Source organism: Enhydra lutris, unplaced genomic scaffold (assembly GCF_002288905.1).
Source record: "Enhydra lutris kenyoni isolate GAN:26980312 unplaced genomic scaffold, ASM228890v2 scaffoldscaffold94, whole genome shotgun sequence".
Lineage (NCBI taxonomy): Eukaryota > Metazoa > Chordata > Mammalia > Carnivora > Mustelidae > Enhydra > Enhydra lutris.
Window position 1 is genome coordinate 2,310,693 of NW_019154178.1, and position 21,683 is coordinate 2,332,375.

The window sequence follows — 21,683 nt, forward strand, 5'->3', positions numbered from 1 at the left end:
ACGTCTTGCCTGTAGTCCTGTGGGGTCACTGGCCTCTTCCAGGGCAGACCCGGGTCTGCACGCATTTCAACTAGCCCGACCCGTACGGATGTTGGACACTAGTTCCCCAGACTTCCCTCCTGCGGACACACTGGCCCGGTACCTGACTTGACTTTGCTGGGGACCAGGGTCAGCCCTAGCCCTCTCTGGGTCCCCTTTCTCAATGTCACCCCCGCATCCCTCCATTATGAGAGTGTAAGTGCCTTGAGATCTTCAGAAGTCTTGTGTGGATTCTCAGAGTGTCAGATAGCCAAGGGTAGGAGGGACATGTCCCCTCCCATTTAGTCTCACCCTCCTTTAGCACCCCCCCCCAAGCGTAGGGCTGGGGTGGGGGAAGGGAGAGGCTGGATGGAGGCCAGACTGGCAGAGACAGGGGCTTTGTCCCAGCCGGTTTCTGAGCCAGGAGATCCGGTGGGAAAGCCCGTGCCAGGCAGAAAGGAAGGCTGGGAAGAAGGGAGAAGGCAGCCAAGGAGGGGGCGGAGGATGCTACGAGTAAAGAGAAGAGTTTTCTTATAAGTAACCATGGGGTAGGGGGAGGTCAGGGAGGGGTAGGGCTAGAGAGAAGTTGCACATTGCCCAGGTTCAGTCTAGGAGGCCTTCCTGGAGGAGGCTAGGTGGGTACAGTACTCAGGGAGGAAGGGACAGGAAGGGAATCCTGGAGGGATACTGGGGGAGGAGGAGGTTCTGGGTTCAAGGAGGGAGTCTGGCATGGGAGGAGCACAGGGGGTTGGTTTTGTTTTTGTTTTTAAGATTTTATTTATTTATTTTGCAGAGACTGAGAGAGCACAGGCAGGGACAGCAGCAGGCAGAGGGAGAAGCAGACTCCCCGCTGAGCAGGGAGCCCAACACAGGGCTCCATCCTAGGACCCTGGGATCATGACCCGAGCCAAAGGCAGATGCTTCACCATCCGAGCCCCGCAGGCGCCCTGAGCACAGGGGTTGTTAAGTACAATAGCACCCACCACGCATACTATCAGCATTTATTGAGCTCCTACAGTGTACCGGAGCTGTGCGTCTCTATAGGGTTTTTAGGATAGACAGGGCTCTAAAGCCCATAGCCTCATCACAACCCGGGAGGTAGTCATGGTGCTCCTGTACAAGTTGGCAAACCAAGGCCCAGAGAGGTTAAGGACCCGGCCTTAAGTCATGCAGCAAGTTGACTAGAACCCGGTCTGGTTCCCAGGAAGAACTTCCTGGTGGGGAGATAGGATCAGAAACAAGGGAGTTAACAGTGAGGTGGGAACAGCGGGCTTCCGGGGCCATGATGTGTGTGAGTCCAAATGGGTGTGGTTGGGAGCCAGGGGAAGTTCGTCTTGAGGTCTAACCTCGTCTTTCCTCCTCAAGTCCCTCCACCAGCCTGAGCATGGCCCCACGGTTCCTGCCCCTGCTGGCAGCTCTGGCCCTGGCCCAGGGCCCTGTGGCCTTAGCTGATGCCCTGGAGGGGGACAGCTCAGGTAAGCAACAGCACTCAGGGTCACTGTCTCTGTCTCCCGCATTGCCCCTGTGGAAGGGGGTGGGCTTGGAGGACCCAGGGAGAGAGGATTGGGGCACTGAGGGGAAAGGTCTGGTCTGGGACACTTGGAAACAAGGGATGAACCGTGGGCTCTGGGTGAGGCAGGGAAAACTGGGGGGAAGGTGGGAGGGGCAGCAGGTGCAAGGCCGCGGGTCTCTAGAGTCTGGGACCTGTAGATGGGCTGGGGAGGCAGAAGGGGGTAGAGCGGGGAGAAATCCTGAAGGTGAGTCTGAGGGAAACAGGGGAAACTGAGGCCAGGGCTGGAGGACCTGGGGAGCAGATTAGACCTGGGCTGGGCACCCGGGGATTCTGGGGTGGTACTGGGCCACTCTCTGGGAGAACTGACTGGGAGACCTGGGGACAGCTCTGGAGAGTGTCCAGGGTGGTCCTGGGGTCCTAGAGGCCGGCATGCGCGGCCCTTGTGGTGGGTGGGAGGGATCCCGGGGCAGGCTGGGAAATCGGGTGGGACGGTGCGGACCCTCGCACCCCCCCCCCCCCCCCGAGTTCCAGCTGGCCCCGCCCACTCACCCACCCACAGACGACCGGGCCTTCCGCGTGCGCATCGCTGGCGACGCGCCACTGCAGGGCGTGCTGGGCGGCTCCCTCACCATCCCGTGCCACGTCCACTACCTGCGGCCACCGCTGGGCCGCCGGGCCGTGCTGGGCTCCCCGAGGGTCAAGTGGACCTTCCTGTCCGGGGGCCGCGAGGCCGAGGTGCTGGTGGCACGGGGGCTGCGCGTCAAGGTGAGCGAGGCTTACCGGTTCCGCGTGGCGCTGCCGGCCTACCCGGCGTCGCTCACCGATGTGTCCCTGGTGCTGAGCGAGCTGCGGCCCAACGACTCGGGCATCTACCGCTGCGAAGTCCAGCATGGCATAGACGACAGCAGCGATGCAGTGGAGGTCAAGGTCAAAGGTGAGGGCAGGATGAGGGAGGTTCCGCAGGGAGGGAGCCCACAGTCTGAGGGGGAAGCACACCCAGGTGGAAGGCACCCACAGAGCTGGAAAAGGAGTGAGTAGATACCAGCCTTGGTCACCTCGTTTCTCTCTGCTGCTCCCTGCGGGGTGGAGGGAATCCTGCTCACAGTCTAACATAACCCCCTCTTGCTGTCGAGTGAGCACCATTTGGACTTGACTCCTTGTGTACAGGGGAGTGACAAGGAGGGCGAGGGGAGGCTGGTATGGGGGTGATCCTGCCTCAGGGCTCCTCTCTGCCCCCCCAGGGGTCGTCTTTCTCTACCGGGAAGGCTCTGCCCGCTATGCTTTCTCCTTCACGGGGGCCCAGGAGGCCTGTGCCCGCATCGGAGCCCGCATCGCCACCCCGGAGCAGCTCTATGCCGCCTACCTCGGGGGCTATGAGCAGTGTGACGCTGGCTGGTTGTCCGACCAGACCGTGAGGTGGGTGGGCGGCTGGGGACCAGGAGCTTCTAGTTGTAGCTGAGGTATCGGTGGGCCCTGGTTCGGCAGGGACTGCCTGATGTCTCAGGCTAGCCATCCGGCTCCCACTGCCTCCAGGCAATGAGGTTGGCCCGCCCTGGGGTAGGGGGTGTCCCTGCAGAACCGGGTAGACAGCTGGCTGCCTTAAAAGGCAGGGTGGTTCAGGAGGGGCATCCCTGGAGGGCTCCCTGATGAAGGCATCTTTACTCGCTCTCAGGTATCCCATCCAGACCCCACGAGAAGCCTGTTATGGAGACATGGATGGCTTCCCCGGGGTCCGGAACTACGGAGTGGTGGACCCGGACGACCTCTATGATGTCTACTGCTATGCCGAAGACCTAAATGGTGATTGGGGGTGAGGGGTTCTCGGGTTAGAGCCCCTTCTCCGGGGCTGGCCGGAGCTCCTCCTGGGGCCTCTGCTGGACCTATCATCCCTCGTGTGTTCAAGCGGGCATCCGGAGGGGCTTCCAAAGAAACAAGCTGGTCCCGCTCTCCAAACTGTCATGGAAGCAAGTTCGTGGCCAACGCCTCAGACAGGTGGTCGGAGACTGAGTCTGACACCTGCTGTGCCTCTCTCTACCTCTCAGCCTCCCCAGGCCTCACTCTCCTTCTTTGCAGAGTGAGGAAGTGGAGCCAGCCCCTCTGAGTAATTTCATCCCAAGGTTCCACTCAAGCTTTGACCCTGAAAGAGGGGAGTTGACTCCTTGTCCCCGATGTGGAGACGGAGGCCTGGAGAAGCCAGCCAGGGTGGACGGGGCTGCCGGCTTCCGGGTGACACAGCCTCCTCTTCCCTCCCAGGAGAGCTGTTCCTGGGTGCCCCTGCAGACAAGCTGACGCTGGAGGAGGCACGGGCGTACTGCCGGGAGCGGGGTGCGGAGATCGCCACCACCGGCCAGCTATACGCCGCCTGGGATGGCGGCCTGGACCGCTGCAGCCCGGGCTGGCTGGCCGACGGCAGTGTCCGCTACCCCATCGTCACGCCCAGCCAGCGCTGCGGGGGTGGCCTGCCCGGTGTCAAGACGCTCTTCCTCTTCCCCAACCAGACCGGCTTTCCCGACAAGCACAGCCGCTTCAGCGTCTACTGCTTCCGAGGTGAGCGGCCTCCCTGCGGGGGCTGAGACCGGCCTGTCTCTGTCAGGGACCCAGAGCTGCTCGGACTAGTATCTCTCGGGTCTTTGCCGTTTGCCTGAAGGAACCCTGGGTGACGCGCGGCTTGGCACCTAGGGCTCTCGTTCCGCTGATGCCCTCTGGCTTGGGCTGTGTGGCCTCAGGGAGGACTTGCCTCCTTGTGCCCCTCACCTACCTTCCCTTCAGCCATCCATGGCTTGCCTCCCCAGTGCCAAAGCCGCCTCTTCCGTATTGGGAGGTTGGGAGGTTCCATCTCTGGGTATCTCATTAGTAGAGCAGAGATTTTTTTTTTTAAGATTTTATTTATTTATTTGACAGACAGAGATCATAAGTAGGCAGAGAGGCAGGTAGAGAGAGAGAGGAGGAACCAGGCTCCCCACTGAGCAGAGAGCCCGATGTGGGGCTCCATCCCAGGACCCTGGGAACATGATCCAAGCCAAAGGCAGAGGCTTTAACCCACTAAGCCACCCAGGCGCCCCTAGAGCAGAGATTAGGGACATTCTCTGAACCCAGTGAATGGTCTGATCCAGTTACCATTATGCTCTCCAGAGCTCTCATGACGTTGGGGGAGGTGGGCAGGGTCGGAAACTTCAGTTGATGGTCTCAGATCTTTAGCCACCAAGGGTTGATGGACAGATGCAAGTCCTCCCCATAGGGAGCAGGTCCTCAAGGACCGCTGGGTGTAGAGATGGCTTTCTGACCACATCTTAACATTGGGAGCTGGCAGGAAGGCAGTGCCTCGGATCCCCAGAGGCACAGGGCCCCGACCAAGGGTGGCTGACAGTCATGGGGCGTTCTCAGTCCTCGCCACACTCGTGAGCCTGCGGTACTGGTGGGGCTGGAGGCAGAAGTGAAAGGAGAATGCACAGCCCCTAGTCTGAAGGGGAAAGCCACTGCTTCTGCCTTGGGAGCCCCCAGTCCAAGGGGAGATGAGATGCCTTGCTCCCAGTATGAGGGGAGACTGAGAGAAAAGCATTACTTCTGCTGGGCTCGATCCACAAACATCTTGAGCCCGGGGCAAGGGAGCGGTGGGGCAGTGAAGTCCGTAGGAAGGCAGGTCTGTCTGGAAAGGCCATCTGGAAGAGGGTTGACTGTGATGATCGTAATTACAGTGAGCAGCTTGGAACAGGTGGAGGACAGAGGTGGGCAAGGGCACGACTTCGTTTGCCTGGCAGGAGCCAGGCTCCCTGGAGCAGGCTGTGCAGTCACGTCTGGCTAAGCGCAGACAGCCCTCAGGGCTTTTCTTAACCCAGTTCCACCACCGCTTCATTGGTTTTCTGACCTTCGTTCTCTTCTCCAAAGACCAGGTTATCCTTTCCAAAGCCCCAGTGGTTTGAAGGCAGCAATTCCTGGAAGGATGTGGCAGCCCCTCCCTTTCCCCTCCTGCCCCAGTGCTGAGACCCTCAGGTGGTGACTGTTGGATGTCCTTCCTGGACTCCACCCTTCAGCTCTCCTGCGTGAAGGCCTTCTCTCCCCTTCCATTCAAAAAACCCGGGGGTCCTTGTGCCTTGCTCCAAGAGCAGGGTCCCACAGTGCTGAGACCACCTGTCCATCCTTCTTCCTCCACCCCTTAATCAGGAAACTCTCTCCTGAGCCTTTCCCGACAGCTCTGTCTAAAGTAGTACTTCTCACCATTCTATCTCCTTACCCTGCCTAATTTTTTTTAATTTTTTTTTTTTTAGATTTCATTTATTTATTTGACCGAGACACAGCAAGAGAAGGAACACAAGCAGGGGGAGTGGGAGATAGAGAAGCAGGCTTCCCACTGAGCAGGGAGCCCGATGATGCGGGGCCTGATCCCAGGACCCTGGGATCATGACCTGAACTGAAGGCAGATGGTTAACGACTGAGCCACCCGGGCGCCCCTAATTGTTCCTTGTATGATAACTTTATGATACATGCTTATTTGTTTATTATCTGTAGCTAGGCTATAAACTCCCTTAGGGCAGGAGGCTTGCTGGCTATTCTCCACTGTATCTTCAGTGCCCAGAAGAATGCTGGTCTGCCACATGGTGGGCCCTTGATTGATGCTTGAGGAATAGGTGGTGAACTCCCTCCCACAGTGCTCCCTGGGTCCTTTGGGTCCTCCACAAAAAGGCTGAGTGAGAATTGGGACTCTCATGGTCTTTGAGTCTAGCCCAGAGACAGTGAGTCTCTGCCATGCCCTTGGCTGTAGGACCGAGCTGCCTGGTCAACTTCCCATTGGCACTTCCCTCCTGATAGACTCTGCCCGGCCGTCCGCCATGCCTGAGGCGTCGGACCCAGCGTCGGACCCGGTCTCTGATGGGCTGGAGGCCATTGTCACGGTGACAGAGACCCTGGAGGAACTCCAGCTGCCTCAGGAGGCTGTGGAGAGCGAGTCCCGGGGAGCCATCTACTCCATCCCCATCGTGGAGGATGGAGGGGGTGGAAGCTCCACTCCAGAAGACCCTGCAGAGCCCCCGAGGACCCTCCTTGGTAACCGAATCCCCTAGTAAGAGAAGTCAGTGGTGCGGGTGCAAGCCCGGGGTGCTGCGTGACTTGTCCGTCCGTCCTTTCTCAGCAGCTCTGTGATGCAGGGCCTGTCTCCAGTGCTCTCCCAACCCTTGCCTTTCCAGCACATTCCACTCCCAACTCTCTGGGTCTGGGAAGGAGGGTGCTCCTTCCTTTGCTCCCTCCTCCCCCCACCTACCCGAAATAAACTAGAGATTTCAAGGCTAGGAGAGAGAGATATAACAACCGTGTTTTTTTCCTGGGCTGATGACAGCTCACAGAGCCTCCTCCAGGTAGTCTCAATATTGCTGCTCAGGTTGAAGGTCTTCTGGTGGGGAATGGAGGTAGCCTCTCCCTGGGACAGGCTTTCCCCTGGTCGCCCCCCCGCCCTGCCCGCCCTCACCCTCCCCAGCCCCTGCTTCCTTCCCTTCTCCCGCGGTCTCCGGTTTGGGGCTGGTGCTGTCCCTGGTGCTGAACCACCTGTGCTTTGTCTAGAATTCGAAACGCCATCCATTGTCCCTCCCCTGGGGTCCTCCGAAGAGGAAGACAAGGCTTTGGAGGAAGAAGAGAAATACACAGATGAAGAGGAAGAAGACGAGGAAGAGGAGGAGGTGGAAGATGAGGCCCTGTGGGCCTGGCACAGTGAGATCAGCAGCCCAGACCCGGAGACTCTTCTCCCCACGGAGCCAGCCCTAGAGGAATGGCTCTCCCGTGCCTCCCCCCGCCCAGCGAGTGCAGTCCTACAGCCTGCTGCGTCCCCACACCCCGACGGAGAGCCGGAAGCTCCCAGGCCTCCGAGGGTCCTTGGACCACCCACTGAGACTTTACCCACTCCCAGGAATGGGAAACTGACACCCCCGCCACCTTCCACTCCAGCTGGGGAGAGAGCGGTGGGGGAGGAGGCTGGTGGTCCTGAGCTGTCTGGGGTCCCTCGAGGAGAGAGTGAGGAGGCAGGGAGCTCTGAGGATACCCCGGCCCTGCTTCCAGCCACACGGGCCCCTGAGGGTGCCAGGGAACTGGAGGCCCCCTCTGAAGAGAATTCTGGAAGAACTGTCCCAGCAGGGACCTCAGTGCGGGGGCAGCCAGTGCTGCCCACTGACAGCGCCAGCCGAGGTGGAGTGGCCGTGGCCCCCTCATCAGGTAACTTTGCCCAAGGCTCGAACTCCCTCTTTCTCCTTCTTCCCTTTCTCCCCCTGAAGCTCTGGGTCACATGACCTATGGTCCTCTGACCCCCATTACCCCAGCATCTCCTGTCCTTTGCCTTCATCTACTACCTGTGGGTGTCCAGTCTTGGGTGCCACATCTGTGACTTCCAACCCTGCTCTCTGATTTCTCACCTCATGACCCCCAACCCCACCGTCCCACCCCTGTGACTCCAGCCTCCCAACTGACCACTTGCGACCCTTTCTTGCCCTTGTCTCTCCACCTGTGACTCACCAGCTCCACAGACCACCCACCTTCCTCAAGCACCGTAGATGCCCTGGGGGCCTATTGTATTCTTGGGGCCCAGGCCCCTCTCCTGCTGCCCCTCCCCCTCCTGTGTGCCACTCCCTTTAGCCACCCCACTGATATCAGGGAAGCCTGGGATTCCATCCCTGCCCTCAGCCTCTGGGGTCTAGGAGAGCCTGTATCCCCACAGAGCCTTAAGCGTCTACTTCTGTGAAGTATTTTTTTGACTGTTTCATGGAAAACAAGCCTTGGAAATAAATCTCTATTAAACCACTTTATAACCAAAACTCTGGCACCCTCTGTGTCCACCCCCAGCTGTCTGCCCTTTTCATTCCTCGCATTTGTGTCGCAAGTCCGGGCAGCTCTCTGATGCTCCCCCTCGTGCCCTGTCTCTCCCCCCCTCTCTCCCTTGCTCTCTGCTCCTCTCTTCCTTTCTTCATCCTCAGCCAGTGCCCCTTCCCGCCCTCCCCTTCTAACATGCTCACTGGTCCTCCATCCTGCCCTCTCAGGCTCCTCCTCTGCCTTCCTTCCTGACCACCAAGAGCCCAACTCTGATGGTGCAGAGGAGTCACTGTCCATCAGTCAGCGGGGCTGCTGGGAGTTGTAGTCCCTCACTCCTGATGGGGTGAAACTTCTGCCAGCCTGAGAGGGAGGGAGAGAGAGAGAGAGAGTGAGTGTGTGTGGGTGCACACATGTGTACTCATTTCTGAGCCATCTTGAAGGCTTCTGTCTAGAGCCGGACATACAGACTAGTGATGGAGAAAGTCCGTCTTGGCGTAGAAGCCCATCCCTGGCCCCAGCCTCCCCCACCATAACTCAGAAGGGGGACGGGATCTAACTTCCATCCCACTGCCCACTGCCGCCCCTCCCCCACTGACCCTGCCCTAATGAGCACCTTGCCACCCCTTGGAAGACTCTCACCCTCCCTGAACCCAAAAGATCTCAAAGTCCCTGATGCTGGAGAAGACACAATGCAGGACGCGAGGACGGAGAGGAAATGCAGAGGGGAAGGAGTGGGAGTCAGATTCTGGGGTCTGAGAGAAGCCCCACTGGCTCAGGGAAGGTTGAGCTTCCCAGTGGAGACCCCTGGAGAAGGCTGGGTTCTTCCCAGTTCCTGCGTTGCCCTCCCTAGATGGTCTAGGATTGGATAGGGCCCCTGCATCACACCCGGCCAGCCCATCGGGCTCGCCCATTTCAACCATTGGCTCCCTGCCCAGCTGGCCTCGGAGCTGTGTGGGTTGGGAGGCGGTTTGGTGGGAAGAGAAGCAGCAGTGGGAGTCTCTACAGTGTTTTAGTTACCCCACCTGGAGGCCCAGGGATGTCCTCTGGCCTACTATTGCAGCAGGAGGGAAGAACTTTCTGGTTGTGTATAGCAGTTGGCCCCAACATGGGAAGGAAGGAGAGTGGAACGTCTCAAGAGGGGTTCCTTCACCTCCGCTCTGTCTGTCCTGGCTCAGGTTCTACCTCCCTCAGCCAGGGGAAGGACCTCATGGCCTGGGTGGGGAACCAAGTTTGGAATCTCCGTCCCCCAGGAAAGTGTGAGGGATGGAATGGGCTTCAGGACACCTACGCTCTGTGGGTCCTGGTGCTTAGTGGGTTAAGTAAAACACCTCTCCTCCCCCTTTGCCCCGGGAGCTAGTGCTGGCAGCTTGGAGGTGAGGCGGGAGGGGAGGTGACAGAGTGGGGGTGCTGGAACAGCAGATTCATTTCATCCCAAACAGCTTGGTCATCCCAGCAACATTCTTGGACTCAGCTCCAGCTTCCCCTCCCCCTACCCAGCAGAGGGAAGCACAGTGGGCCTTGCCCTTGGATGCTAGGCATAAGGCACAGTCTGAAGAGTCCCGCTCAGAGCTGATTTCCCCTCCCGAGCTGTGAGCCCAGCCCTGCACTGTCAGTCTGTGGGGCCGTCTTCCCCTTCCTGGACCAGAAGGAGGGAAATCTACCCACCCAGCACCCAGGCCTGGTGTAAAGGCCGCCACCTCCTGTCTCCGGATCCAGAGGGAGAGAGCCCAGAGGGGAAGGCAGGTGACCCAGCCAGACCGCAGATGGCAGGCCTTCAGGGTTCTGTGTCAGTCTAAGAAGACTGCCTGGGGGAAGGAGTGCCAGAAGAAGGGAGAGACGGGGATTGGAGGGCTTTCTGGGCTGGGGAACTTGCAGAAAGCCCAAGGTGGAAGGGAGTTTGGGGAGATAAGAAGGGGGGACAAGAGACTGCATGGTGTTGAGAGAGTGTGAGGAGCCGGCTGTAGGACAGCGGGAGCCCTGCAGCTTCAGGCTGGGGGGTGGGTAGGGGGAGAGGACGATTAGGGCATAGACCCAGGGGAAATACGTTGGTTCTTCACTATGATAGTGCTTGGTGCTTCTGGGGCTGACTCTATGCGCCCCACCCCGGCTGCAGAAGGAATGGCTAGCCCTCCCCCACCCCAGTATCAGGTCCCAGAAGCAGTAAAGTACAGACCACAGCTTTCTGTTGCTGCGGTGACAGTCCTCTCCTCTGGTTTCACCCAGCCCACCTAAACTGTACAGAACTGTGCAGGTACCCGGCCCCAAGACAAGAGAGTGGGGGACTAGCCTCCAGGCCCAGAGAGGTCAAGTGACCTGCGCAATGTCACTCAGCAGAGCCAGGAGCCACAGGAGAGTCCAGATCTCATGGTCCCCAGCCCAGTGTCTTTCCCTTTCGTGGGGTTGGGTCCTGAGGGCCTTCCTGACCACCTTCCCCCAGCCTGTTACACTGGGCCCACACTGGTAGCCACGAAAATGGCCAGCACAGGGCTGAGTCGATGCTGGGAAGGGGGATGGTCAGTGTGAGAGAGAAACCCAGAACTTAGGCCTGGGCTGACTTTTAAGGTGCTGTGATAGCTCCCAAGACAAGGAGGCTGGGGCTGTGAACTCTCTGAACCCTTCCCCTGGGGGTTCAGGCTGCAGAGTTGTGCTCCCCAGCTCCCCCCACCTCACTTCTCTCCCCCTTCAGGTGACTGTGTCCCCAGCCTCTGCCACAATGGTGGGACGTGCTTGGAGGAGGAGGAGGGGGTCCGCTGCCTGTGTTTGCCTGGCTAGGGGGGGGACCTGTGTGATGTTGGTGAGTGTGTTGAAGGGCAGGGTGTGGGGGGATTGGGGGTAGATCTGAAGCCTGGACCCGGGACAGTGAGCTAGCTCTGCACCCAGGAGGGAGGGCACTGGTTTGGGCCTTGTCATTAATGAATCTCCATTTTAAGCAAATCACATAACCTCTCTGAGCCCTAGCCTCGATTTCCTCATCTGTTAAGTGGAACCACACATGCCTTTCTCAAGTGGTCCGGGAACGAGGAGTGCATAGCCTACCCATGCCCCTGGCAGCAGGCGGTCCCTACTTGTCACTTCTCTCCTGGGAAGATGGGATGTCACAGCCCCCTAGGATGGAGGGTTGCGGAGACCCAGACCGGGACACCAGCCCTCACACTCCTTGGTCCCTGGCGCTCAGAGGACGAAGCCATCAAGGCCCCCTGCACCGGGGTCCCTCAGGACTCCTCCTTGCCCCCTTTCGGGGCTGGCCCTTGGGCAGGGATCGCGGGCCCCTTAGCCCCGCCCCCTGCGGCCGCGGCGGGGGAGGCCCAGTCCCTTACAGAGGACGTGCCGCCGCGCCGGCCTCAGCGAGCCGCCCCTCTGTGCCCCAGGCCTCCGCTTCTGCAGCCCCGGCTGGGACGCCTTCCAGGGGGCCTGCTACAAGCACTTCTCCACGCGGAGGAGCTGGGAGGAGGCGGAGACCCAGTGCCGGCAGCTCGGCGCGCACCTGGCCAGCATCAGCACGCCGGAGGAGCAGGACTTCATCAACAGTGGGCTGGGGGCGGGGCTGGAGGGGCCCGTCGCCCGCCCTTCCTCACTCACTCATTAACCCATCACTAACCGTCAGTGAGTGCGGGAATCCATTAACTCCCTCATTAACCCGGTGCCCATGCCCTGGTTTACTTCGCTCATTCATTCCCGTCCCGTGGTCCCTGCCCCGCACTTCCCGCGGGGCCAGCGGGCTTCGGCCGGACGGGGCTGGCGGCCGCGGTCCACCTGCAGCGGCCCGACGCCCCCCGCGGCCGCGCCCCCCTCCCGGCCTCTGCCCCCTCCGCCTGCTCCCCCGACCCGTTCTGGCCCTGCCGATGTTTTCTTCTCCGCACCACTGCCGCCCGCCGGGGCCCTGCCCTCTGTCCGCGCGCGGGCAGAGGCTGGACGGGCGGATGGGAAAGCGGGGAAGCCCCCGCTGGGTCTGGCGGGAACGACGCCCCCCCCCCCCCCCCCGGGGCCGCCGGGAGCGGGGAGCGGCGCCACCTGCTGGCAGCGGGGCTCACTGCACACCTGCGCCGGCCCGCGCTTCCTCCCCAGGTCGATACCGCGAGTACCAGTGGATCGGGCTCAACGACCGGACCATCGAAGGCGATTTCCTGTGGTCAGATGGCGTCCCCCTGGTGAGAAGCTCCGGCTGTTCCTCAGCGGCCTGGGTCGCTTCTTCCAAGCCCTATTAACCTCCACCCCCCAGTGACCTCATCCCTCGCCCTCCTCTGCGGGCCCCTTCTCTGTCCCTCTTCCCCCTGGGGCGGCCTCCCTTCTTTGCGTTCCTTTCTTCCCATTATTCCCCCCACCAAAGCCCGTGAGCTGTTCCTTCACCTCCTGGGCCCCCACTCCCCATCCCCCCCCCCCCTGCCTCTTAGTGCCCCTCCCACCCTCCTCAGGCCCTCTAGGTCCATCCCTCCCCCTCACCCCCCCCCATGCCTTCCCCCCAGCTCTATGAGAACTGGAACCCTGGGCAGCCTGACAGCTACTTCCTGTCCGGAGAGAACTGCGTGGTCATGGTGTGGCATGATCAGGGACAATGGAGTGATGTACCCTGCAATTACCACCTGTCCTACACCTGCAAGATGGGGCTGGGTGAGGCCTGGCAGGGGGGGAGGAGGAAGCGCCAGGGGCACGAGGCCGATGTGTGTGTAGAAGGAGGGGGCAGAGCTACGGAAGAATCAGAAATGTGTCCCAGGCCATGCGCAAGGGGGAGATAACAAATGAGGTGGGTCCACTAGGAACCTCTGCTCTTTTTTGCATCATATTGTGGCCCGCCCCCCCCCATCCTGATTCTGGGAACTGTCACCCACAGAGCCAGGCTCCCAGTTGTTGATTGTGTCCCCCCTGCCCCTGCAGTGTCCTGTGGGCCTCCACCAGAGCTGCCCCTGGCCCAAGTGTTTGGCCGCCCACGGCTGCGCTATGAAGTAGACACGGTGCTTCGTTACCGGTGCCGGGAGGGGCTGACCCAGCGCAACCTGCCACTGATCCGCTGCCAGGAGAATGGCCGTTGGGAGCCTCCCCAGATCTCCTGTGTGCCCAGGAGGCCTGTGAGTGCCAGGAGGACGCAGGTGGGGAGTAGCCAACAGTAGCCCTGCCCTCTAGTCCCAGCTCTGCCAGCCGCTGGCTGTGTGACCTCGCAGCCATCGTGGCTGCCTTTGGAGGCAGTGGGAAAGAGGTGGGTGCTCTGGGGTCCCTTTCAGTGCTGAGGTCTGAGAGCACTGGCCACACTCTGGACTCTTACGGGCTGAGCCAGGGCAAGGGTTTCAAAGAGATCATAACCCCAGAGGGCAGGCTCTCAGAAGAGATCCAGGGAGGAGCCCCGCATAGACAGTGAGTGTGGGTGTCTTACTCAGGCTCGAGCTCTGCACTCACTGAAGGCTCCAGAAGGACATCAAGGAGGGCTCCTGGGACGCTGGAAGGCACTGCTGACCCCTCCTTCCACTCCTGCTCCGGGTTCCTAGAGAGCGAGGCCTTCAACATGGCTGCCCCAGCACTGGCCTCACCCCCCCCCACCCTCTTCCCATCACAGGAAGTGACAACAGGAGAGGAGTGGGGTTGGAGTCCGGGTGACAGTGACTGAGGGGTTTGTGGGCAGTACCTGGGCAGCCCCCTCTCACCCTTACCGTGGGCATCAGGTCACCCCTCCTCCGAGGGCCTCAAGGAAGTCCCTAAGTGCCTCAACTGCCCTCTCCTTGCCAGCCATCCTGTCCCGTCCGTTCCCCTGGGTGGCACCTGGTCCGCTCACTCTCATGTTTCCCAGGGAATGGGTTTGCAGGATGGATTACTGTGTAACCAGCAGGAAATAAAGCCGCTTGGAGCACAGGCAAGTTTGATGCTTCTCGGTGAGAGGGAAGGAGATGAGAGAGGGGTTGGGCTGGGCCTCCTGGGATATTGATCAGCTTCTGAAGGTCAGAGAGGTTCCCAAGAGGTCAGTGGAGAGAACAGTGCTGGCACGGAGTAGTGGCCCGGTATGGGTTTACAGAACGAAGGAGCTCGCAGGGGCTGACCGACAGGATTAGCGTGTTTGGAAGGAGCTGGAGTGCCAGAGTGCCCAGTCAAGCGGACCTGCACAGCCTGGGGAGGGAGAGGGATGGAGAGCCCACAGAGGAAGGCGGGGAGACCGGTGCCTTGATGGCCCGGTTCTGAGATTCCCAAAAGGGAAGGTTTCTCTCAAGGGTGAAGGTGAGAGTGAAGGGAATGCAGGTCTGGGGGCCAGACTGCAGCAAGGCTTACTTCCAGCAAAGGAAACAGGGCTTGGGGCAGCAAGACGAGGGCCAGGGAGACGTCCCCAGCCCTGCTGTGCACTCGGCTCCCAGAAAGACCTGGTAGGGCTCCCGGCTGTGACCGGCAGAGGGCGCTGCGGACGCCGGCACGGCGGGCTGAGAGCGCCGCGTGCGCCTGCGTGAGTGCGGCCGGCGGGAGGAGCCGCAGGAGTCCCAGGAGGCCGCCAGGGGGCGCCGCGACCCCTCGTTGCGAGCCGCGCGGATGGGGAAGGGGGGAGCGGGCGGCGGGGCGGAGGGTGACTTCCGGCCAGGGTGCGCCGACGGCGCGGGCTGTGAGTCAGCGGCAGCTGGGATGGTGAGGTCACCGTCGGAAGTGGGGAGAGGAGGGCGGGTGTGAGCGCGTGTGTACCTCCGCGCGGGGCACGGCCTTGGGCCCCGCCGCGCGCTCCCCGCACGCAGTCACACACGCGGTCGCACGCGCGCGCACTTGCACACGCGTGCACACGCAGTCACCCACGCGCGCGCACACGCGCTGGGGCTGCCTCCGTCGTGCCCCACTGGGCAATTCTGATTTCTTCTCCTGCAAGTCGGGAAAACCTGGTGAGACTCAGGAGCCAGACGGCTGAGAGCCATCGCGAAAGACCAGAGACAGCGAGGCACCCCGGACAGGTGCCACCTGCTCCTGGCCCTCTCCACCCTTTACCGAGACTCCATACCAGCTGGGGCTGGGTGCCAGCATGACTTCCGGGGCCCACCTACCCCGGCCTACCTACCCTGGCCTTCCTCTCCCCACCAGGGCTCACCTGCTCACTAGCCATGGGATGGGGCTGTTTCTGCAGGAGCCACAGGGAGGAAGATGATCCTGGGGCCAGAGTAGACCCCCACTTTATTCTGTACTACCCTGGGATTGCCTCCTCAGGGCCTTGTTAGGGATGTCAGGCATTTAGCTGGACTGGTGAGTGGGTCAACACCAAGGTGGGCCTTGGAAGCCTGGGCCTGAAGAGGATAAGACAGAGGAGGGGGCCGTGTCTGTCCCTGGGCTCTCTGCAAAGCAGATCCCATAGGACTTGAGACAGCAGGGTGGACCCCCCAGAGGGCTTCTTGGCGGGAGCCGGAGGGGGCTTCAGTTTCCCGGCTGGCCACCAACACTTCCTCCCTGAGTGTCCCCCACGGCTGAAGCAGGGGTCCACCATGTGCTGTGTACGTGAGGAGATCTGCAGGGGTTCACATAGGGCTGCCACTGGAGTCGGCCCCCCCACCCCGCCCCACCCTGCCCAGCACCTGCCGCCACTGGAGCAAGTCCACCGGAAACGGAAACCTAAGCCTTCTCCTGGCTTTGTTGGGCTTCCTGGAGGAGGGGGGAGCTGGTCCAGGGATGACTCAGCACTGTGAACTGAGTCCAGCCCTGACCTGCGCATATGTGCGTGCGTGAGCCCAGGGGTGTGTGTGCACGTGCACGCGTGTGTGTGCGTGCGCCCAGGGGTGTGTATGTGTGCACGTGCGCTCGCATGTGTGCGTGTGCGCACATGTGTGCGAGATGGCGGGGCAGGGGGATCAGCACCTCATGCTCATGGGGGGCCCCACCCTGCCCCTCCCGGAAGAGCCTGGAGCAGGAGCACACCTGGGTCTGACCAGGTCACCCCTGCCGAGCCCCCCCACCAGGCAGGCTTACATTCTAGGCCTCTTTCCCCGTCTAACATGGGGACCCCTCAGGGCTGCCTGTTCTCTTGGGATGAGGTCAGAGTGAATGGATATAAGGAGAGAAGGGGGGCCTGGCCTTAGGGGCTGGGCAGAGGAGCCCTCCAGATGCCCTCCCAACAACCATGGTCCCCAGCATTCCCCCAGACAGCTCTAACCACCACCCCACCTCCCATCCCTCCCCCGCGGCCCCCCCACCCCGCCCCTAACTCCCACACACTGCCCTGACCTCACTGGGGCCTTTGTCCCGGCCTCAGCCCTGTCTGTGGGACGGTCTCCTGTGCTGGGAGAGAAAGGGCCCCATTGTCCAGGCTGCCCAAAGACTTCCAAAAATGCTCAGCCTGTCAGCCCCCAGGGGTGGGCGGGCTCACCCTGGGGGCTGCAGTCAGATCCCCGGCCAAAGTGAGGACCCAGGTCTCTTCGCTCCCTTCTGCCTCCCCCAGACGACTTGGGCCTTCCTGAGATGTCCTGTCCACTCCGTCCACTCTGCTGGCTGCAAAGCAGAGGCTTCCTCCCGGGAAGGATGAACTGAGGGTCTCAGGGGCAGAGCCCGAAGAAGCGGGGGAAGGGGGGAGAGATGAGAAAAGAGGAAGAAGGAGGAAGCACGTGAGGACACCACTGAAGGACTTTGACGTCTAATTAATCGTCCGAGTGGGGGCCTGCGGCCTCCCTGCTGTTTTCCCTCAGTCCTCAGGCGCTTGTTAGCCAGGCAGGGCTGCTGACCTCTGGGGACTGGGGCATTAAGGGGAGCCGCCCACAGCCCCCTAACCTGTGTTCTGGGGACCCCAAGAGGTGTCTAGGGGCTCTTAGGAGCATTGGCAGGGGATGTCTCTCTGTGCCTCAGTTTCCCCATCAAGGTGAGCTGAAGTTCTCTGTGACACGTGAGCTGACTAGAAAAGGAAGGAGCCCAGGAGAGACCCACAGATTTGGGAGCCGGCAAGGAACCAGGAACCGGGGACAGGGAGAAAAGCAGATAGCAGACCACAAGAGGCAAAACCGGGGAGCTGGGGAGGGAGAGTGGGCTTGTGAGTGGTGAGCGAGGCTGACCAAGGGCCTGGGAGGGGCAGAGCTGGTGAGGTGTCTCCCCAGCCCTGAAGCCTGCAGCCGCCCTTCCCCGGGACCCTGGGGCCCTGGCTCTCCAGCCGCTGAGCCCACAGCTGCCAGGAGCTGGTTCCTCGACGGTGGCCCCCTGGCAGCCGCAGGGTTTATTTCTGGAGCTGCAGCTGAGTCTCGGGGGAGGGCAGGGTGAACGGGGCTGGTGGCTGCCCGAGAAGACCAGAGGCCTTCTCTACGGTCTGGGTCCCCTCCTGTTGTCAGGTTACAGGTGGGCCGTCCACCCTGGGGACCCTGGGATAAAGGGGCCAGAGCCAAGGCTCCTGAATTTGGAGAAGAGACAAGTGTGATCCGGGTGTGGGGTGCTAGGTTGGAACGGGGAAGGGAAAGGGGCCCCCAGTGGGGACAGAGGCAGAGAAGTGGATGTGAGAGAGGAAACAGCTCCCTGTCTTCCCGCTGCAGACTGGGGGGGGGGGGCCTCACCTGAGGCTCTTCTGTCTCCCCCACCTTCATTCAGTCCCTTCCCCGCTCAGCCCCTGGGACTCTTCTGTCTAGGCTGTGCCTGCAGACTCGGAAATAAGCACCTGGTCCTTTCTTTACCCAAGAAGCCTCCTTTTCCCCAGCTCCCTGGGAAACCCATCCCTCTGTGGGACCCGTCCTGGAGCAGGGCCTCTGCTGCAGGGTGGGGGCAGGGCTCAGGGGACCCAGAGGCCTGTCCCCAAGCCCAGAGTCCAGTTGAGTTTCCTGGGCTCGGGCAGGCTTGGTCTCCATCCCGTCCCCTCCCCTCGCGGTGGGCAGCCCAGAGGGCGTATTCCAGCTGAAATTAAACCACATTCCTCCTTCCTTGTGAGGATGGCATTACAGACACAGCAGCTGGGACACCACAGGGTCAAGTGGCAGCAGCTGGTCCCCCAGGAGGGGCTGGGGGAGGGCTGTGGGGAGCTGAGGGGCCACTCTGATCGGAAGAGGCCAGGAGAGGGGCAGCCTGCAGCGGGAGGTGTAAGGTTAGACCACAGGGAGCCACAGCCATGTGGAGCCTCCGCCAAGGGGCTCTGAGGGGAACAGCGGGGCCCCAGCCCCATCTTCCCAGAGGATCCTGGACGGACACCCTCCCCAGTGTGCACTGGGCACGCACAGCAGGCAGGAAGGCGGACGGCCCCTTTAAGAGGCCCCACTGGGAGCTCCCTTGGCCCCAGCTCAAAGCCCAGGCCCTTGATTCCCTCGGAGACCAGAGCCTGGCGGGTGGCACCGTGGTGGCCGTGGTGGCAGCAACAAGGACAGCATCGGGCTGGCTGAGTGGAGAGCTCAGCCCCTGACCTCACCCTCTGGGGCCTCAGGCTGGACGGCCTTATAAGGAAGTGCCCCAAACAAACGGAGGCAGCCACCTCCGGCCCCCCACCCCGCCCCCGCCCCTCCGAGGCTATATTTGCGGCAGAGGCCCCAGAATAACCTCCTGCTTGTCCTCCCGGTGGGGGGTGGTGCTGGAGGGATGGGTGCTGCCTGCTCTCTCCCTTCTCTGGGGACTCCACCCTCCCAAATGCTTCCTGTTGTCTGACCTCATCACGGTTCTTTCCTTCCTTCATTCATTCCTCCCTTTGTTCATTCTGTACCTGTTTGCTGAGCACCCCGGGGCCCCACAGAGACCCTGGGCTGGACAAAGCCCACGCTCTCCTGGAACTTTCCAAGAGGACAGGGTCCGCTGAGATGCGAGGCCCCGGGTCCTCCCATTCCCTGGCCTCTCTGTGGGTAGGTACCTGGGGCTCTCTCCTGGGCTCTCTAGTTGACCCCAAGCCACCCATCCTCCTGCTCTTGTCCCCACCCTGGCCCTCTCTTCCGAACCCCAAGGCAGCCCCTCCAGATTCTCCAGCTCAGAAGATGGGAACCTCCTTCCTGCTGCCCCAGTGAAAACCTGGGAGCCTCTGCTGCCACACACTCCTCCATCCCCCATGGCAGGCCACCAAGAGCTGAGATCCTGCTTCTCTTACTTCTGTCCTCTTCATGCCCCCAGCCACCAGCACCCCTGCCCAGACCATTGCAGTAGCCACCCGGAAGCCTATCCTGGCCCAGCCAACAGAGGTCATATTGAAAACACAAACCTGGTCATGCCACCATCCTTCAAGCCCAGCATTGGCTCCTCATTTCCCCAAGAAGACGTGCACACTTCCTGGCCGCCGGACAAGGCCTCAGCCCAGAGACTCAGACTCCCCTTAGTCTCCCTGTGAACCTTCTCCCCCGTCATCCTCCATCTCTGGTCACACATGCCTTCCTTCTGCTCCACAACCCCCCAGGCTCTCTGGTCTTGCCCCAGGATTTTGCTATTCCCTCTGACTGGGATCCTTTCCATTCCCCCTCCCCCCCAGCCCAGATCAGGCAAGGTCCCCCGTTTTACGCTCCCATAACCTCCTCCTCGGCTCTGTCTTCGAATGTGACTTCCACTCAGAAGCCCTTGTTCAGGGGTGCCTGGGTGGCTCGGTGGGTTAAAGCCTCTGCCTTCAGCTCAGGTCATGATCTCAGGGTCCTGGGATGGAGCCCTACATCGGGCTCTCTGCTCAGCGGGGAGCCTGCTTCCTCCTCTCTCTCTGCCTACTTGTGATCTCTGTCTGTCAAATAAATAAATAAATAAAGTCTCTTTAAAAAAAAAAGAAGAAGGGAGCGAGGAACCTCGGATTCCGGAGTCTGCACAGTGACAGCACGTAGCAGGTGCTCAGCAGAGTCTCCTGAAAAGCGACACTCACTCTTACCACCTCCCGGAATGACCCGGCTACTGTCCAACCTTCATTTCTCTTATTGCAACGATAGACGGCCGTTTCCAAAGAGAACGCGCCTCCCACTACACACCCCCTTTCCGGAAGCCCTGACTTCTGTCTCACTCGCATCCTTCCCCTGTTCAGGTTGTGGGGGTGGCCCTGTAGGGGATCAGGGATCCCAGTGTCGGGGGCAGGAGGGACACCCGGGGACAGGGAAGGACGGCTTGGCATGGCCTCTTGTCCTTGGCCCCTGGCCCAGGCGGCAGTGCCCGAGGGCCTGGGGAGATCAAGCACAGGGCTCCTCTGTCCCATGAGAGGGGCAGCGGGTGGGCCCTACTTGCCCAGATGCTGAGTGCTGGCCCCCGGGGCCCCGCGGGCTGGAGGGATCAGACCGGCCTTGTCAGCACTGGGTACAGGAAGGAGCTCAGGACCTTGGGCTGCCAGAAGGGTGGGGATGGACCGACTCCTGCACCCAAGGGCAGGGGTGTGTGTGACATGAGGGCCAAGACAGAGACTCCCGAGTGGAGAGTGGAGAGGGGGACAGCAGGAGTCTACCAGGGCGCCTCCTGTCCATCCACCCACCCCTCTTTGGCCAGAGGACCTGAGTGGGAGCCAGCGGGGCTGGGACTCCATCCTCTCATTGTCCCCCTGCCCTCAGTCTTGCTCCTGGGGAGAGGAAGAGCTCCCGGACGTGGGCCAGCCTCCAAGTGTGGAAAGTTTCTTTCTCGGGGCCCCTAACCCCGCCCCCAGCCAGACACTTAGAGGGGCCGTGAGCCAGAGCCCCAGCGGTTTCTCTCTGGGTATCCTGACTTCAAGGCCTAGGGCCCCATCTAACCCGGGAACCCTTGGCCTCTCCCTGCCCTCACAGACCCAGAGCCCTCCTGGGAAGAGAGGACGGGGCGGGGATGAGCAGTGGCAGGGAAAGGGGGTACCCCAGGCCGAACCTCGTCTCCTCTGGTTCTTCCTGCCCCGGAGGCACTCCCCACACCCTTCCCTGTCACCCAGCCCAGCGCCCCTCACTGCGGCTGAGTCTGAGTTCCAGAGAGGTCAAACACGGAGCAGGGGCCACACAGCCTCCCTCCCCCCGCTCTGACCCGGCCCTGTGGCTCCGACATCGCAGGCCGGACGATTGTTAGGGTTTGGAGGCAAGGGGTTCATTATCCTGGCGGCACTGAGGGCCGCGGGTGGGGGGAGGAAGCGGATGGTGGGGTGGCCCCCAGCCTAATCCCTGTCATCAGTGCTGTGGGCAGAGATGATGATGGCCCTGGCTTCTGCCAGCACAGGGGTCACCTGGACTGCCACCCACCCCACAGCCCGGGCCCTGGGAGGCCTTCCCGTTCCTTCTCTCCGCAGAGGCAGCCCCTCCCCAGCACTAGCTTCGTCCCCAGTCACCCCATCTCTTCTACTCCACCGGGCCCTGAGGACGCCCCAACCCCGGGAAAGGAAGAGTCCAGATGTCAGAGACCAAAGATTGCTTTATTCAGGCAGGGATGAGCCAGACACAACACGGCAGGAACACGGGGTGGGGGGGGGTCAGGGCCTGGGAGCACCCCCTCCCGCAGTGGCCAGACCCCCTGCAAGGGTGCAGCAAGGAGGGACAGGGCAGGAGAGCCCTGCGGTGAGGACCAC

At 61.5% G+C, this 21,683-nt stretch overlaps 1 protein-coding gene across 1 annotated transcript; it reads left to right on the top strand.

Annotated features, from left to right (window-relative positions):
* Positions 1-1,402: 1,402 nt before the first annotated feature.
* On the top strand, positions 1,403-7,800 carry LOC111138979 (brevican). The gene is made up of 7 exons (XM_022491034.1): positions 1,403-1,493; positions 2,091-2,465; positions 2,773-2,947; positions 3,204-3,331; positions 3,785-4,078; positions 6,338-6,571; positions 7,082-7,800. Exons 1-7 carry the CDS (start codon positions 1,403-1,405, stop codon positions 7,798-7,800), a joined length of 2,016 nt encoding a protein of 671 aa, XP_022346742.1.
* Positions 7,801-21,683: the final 13,883 nt, after the last annotated feature.

Coding starts and splice junctions, on each gene's coding strand:
- LOC111138979 (XM_022491034.1), top strand. CDS start 1,403: ATGGCCCCACGGTTCCTGCCCCTGCTGGCAGCTCTGGCCCTGGCCCAG. Junction 2,466..2,772: donor AGTGGAGGTCAAGGTCAAAG/GTGAGGGCAGGA, acceptor CTGCCCCCCCAG/GGGTCGTCTTTCTCTACCGG. Junction 6,572..7,081: donor GCCCCCGAGGACCCTCCTTG/GTAACCGAATCC, acceptor TGCTTTGTCTAG/AATTCGAAACGCCATCCATT.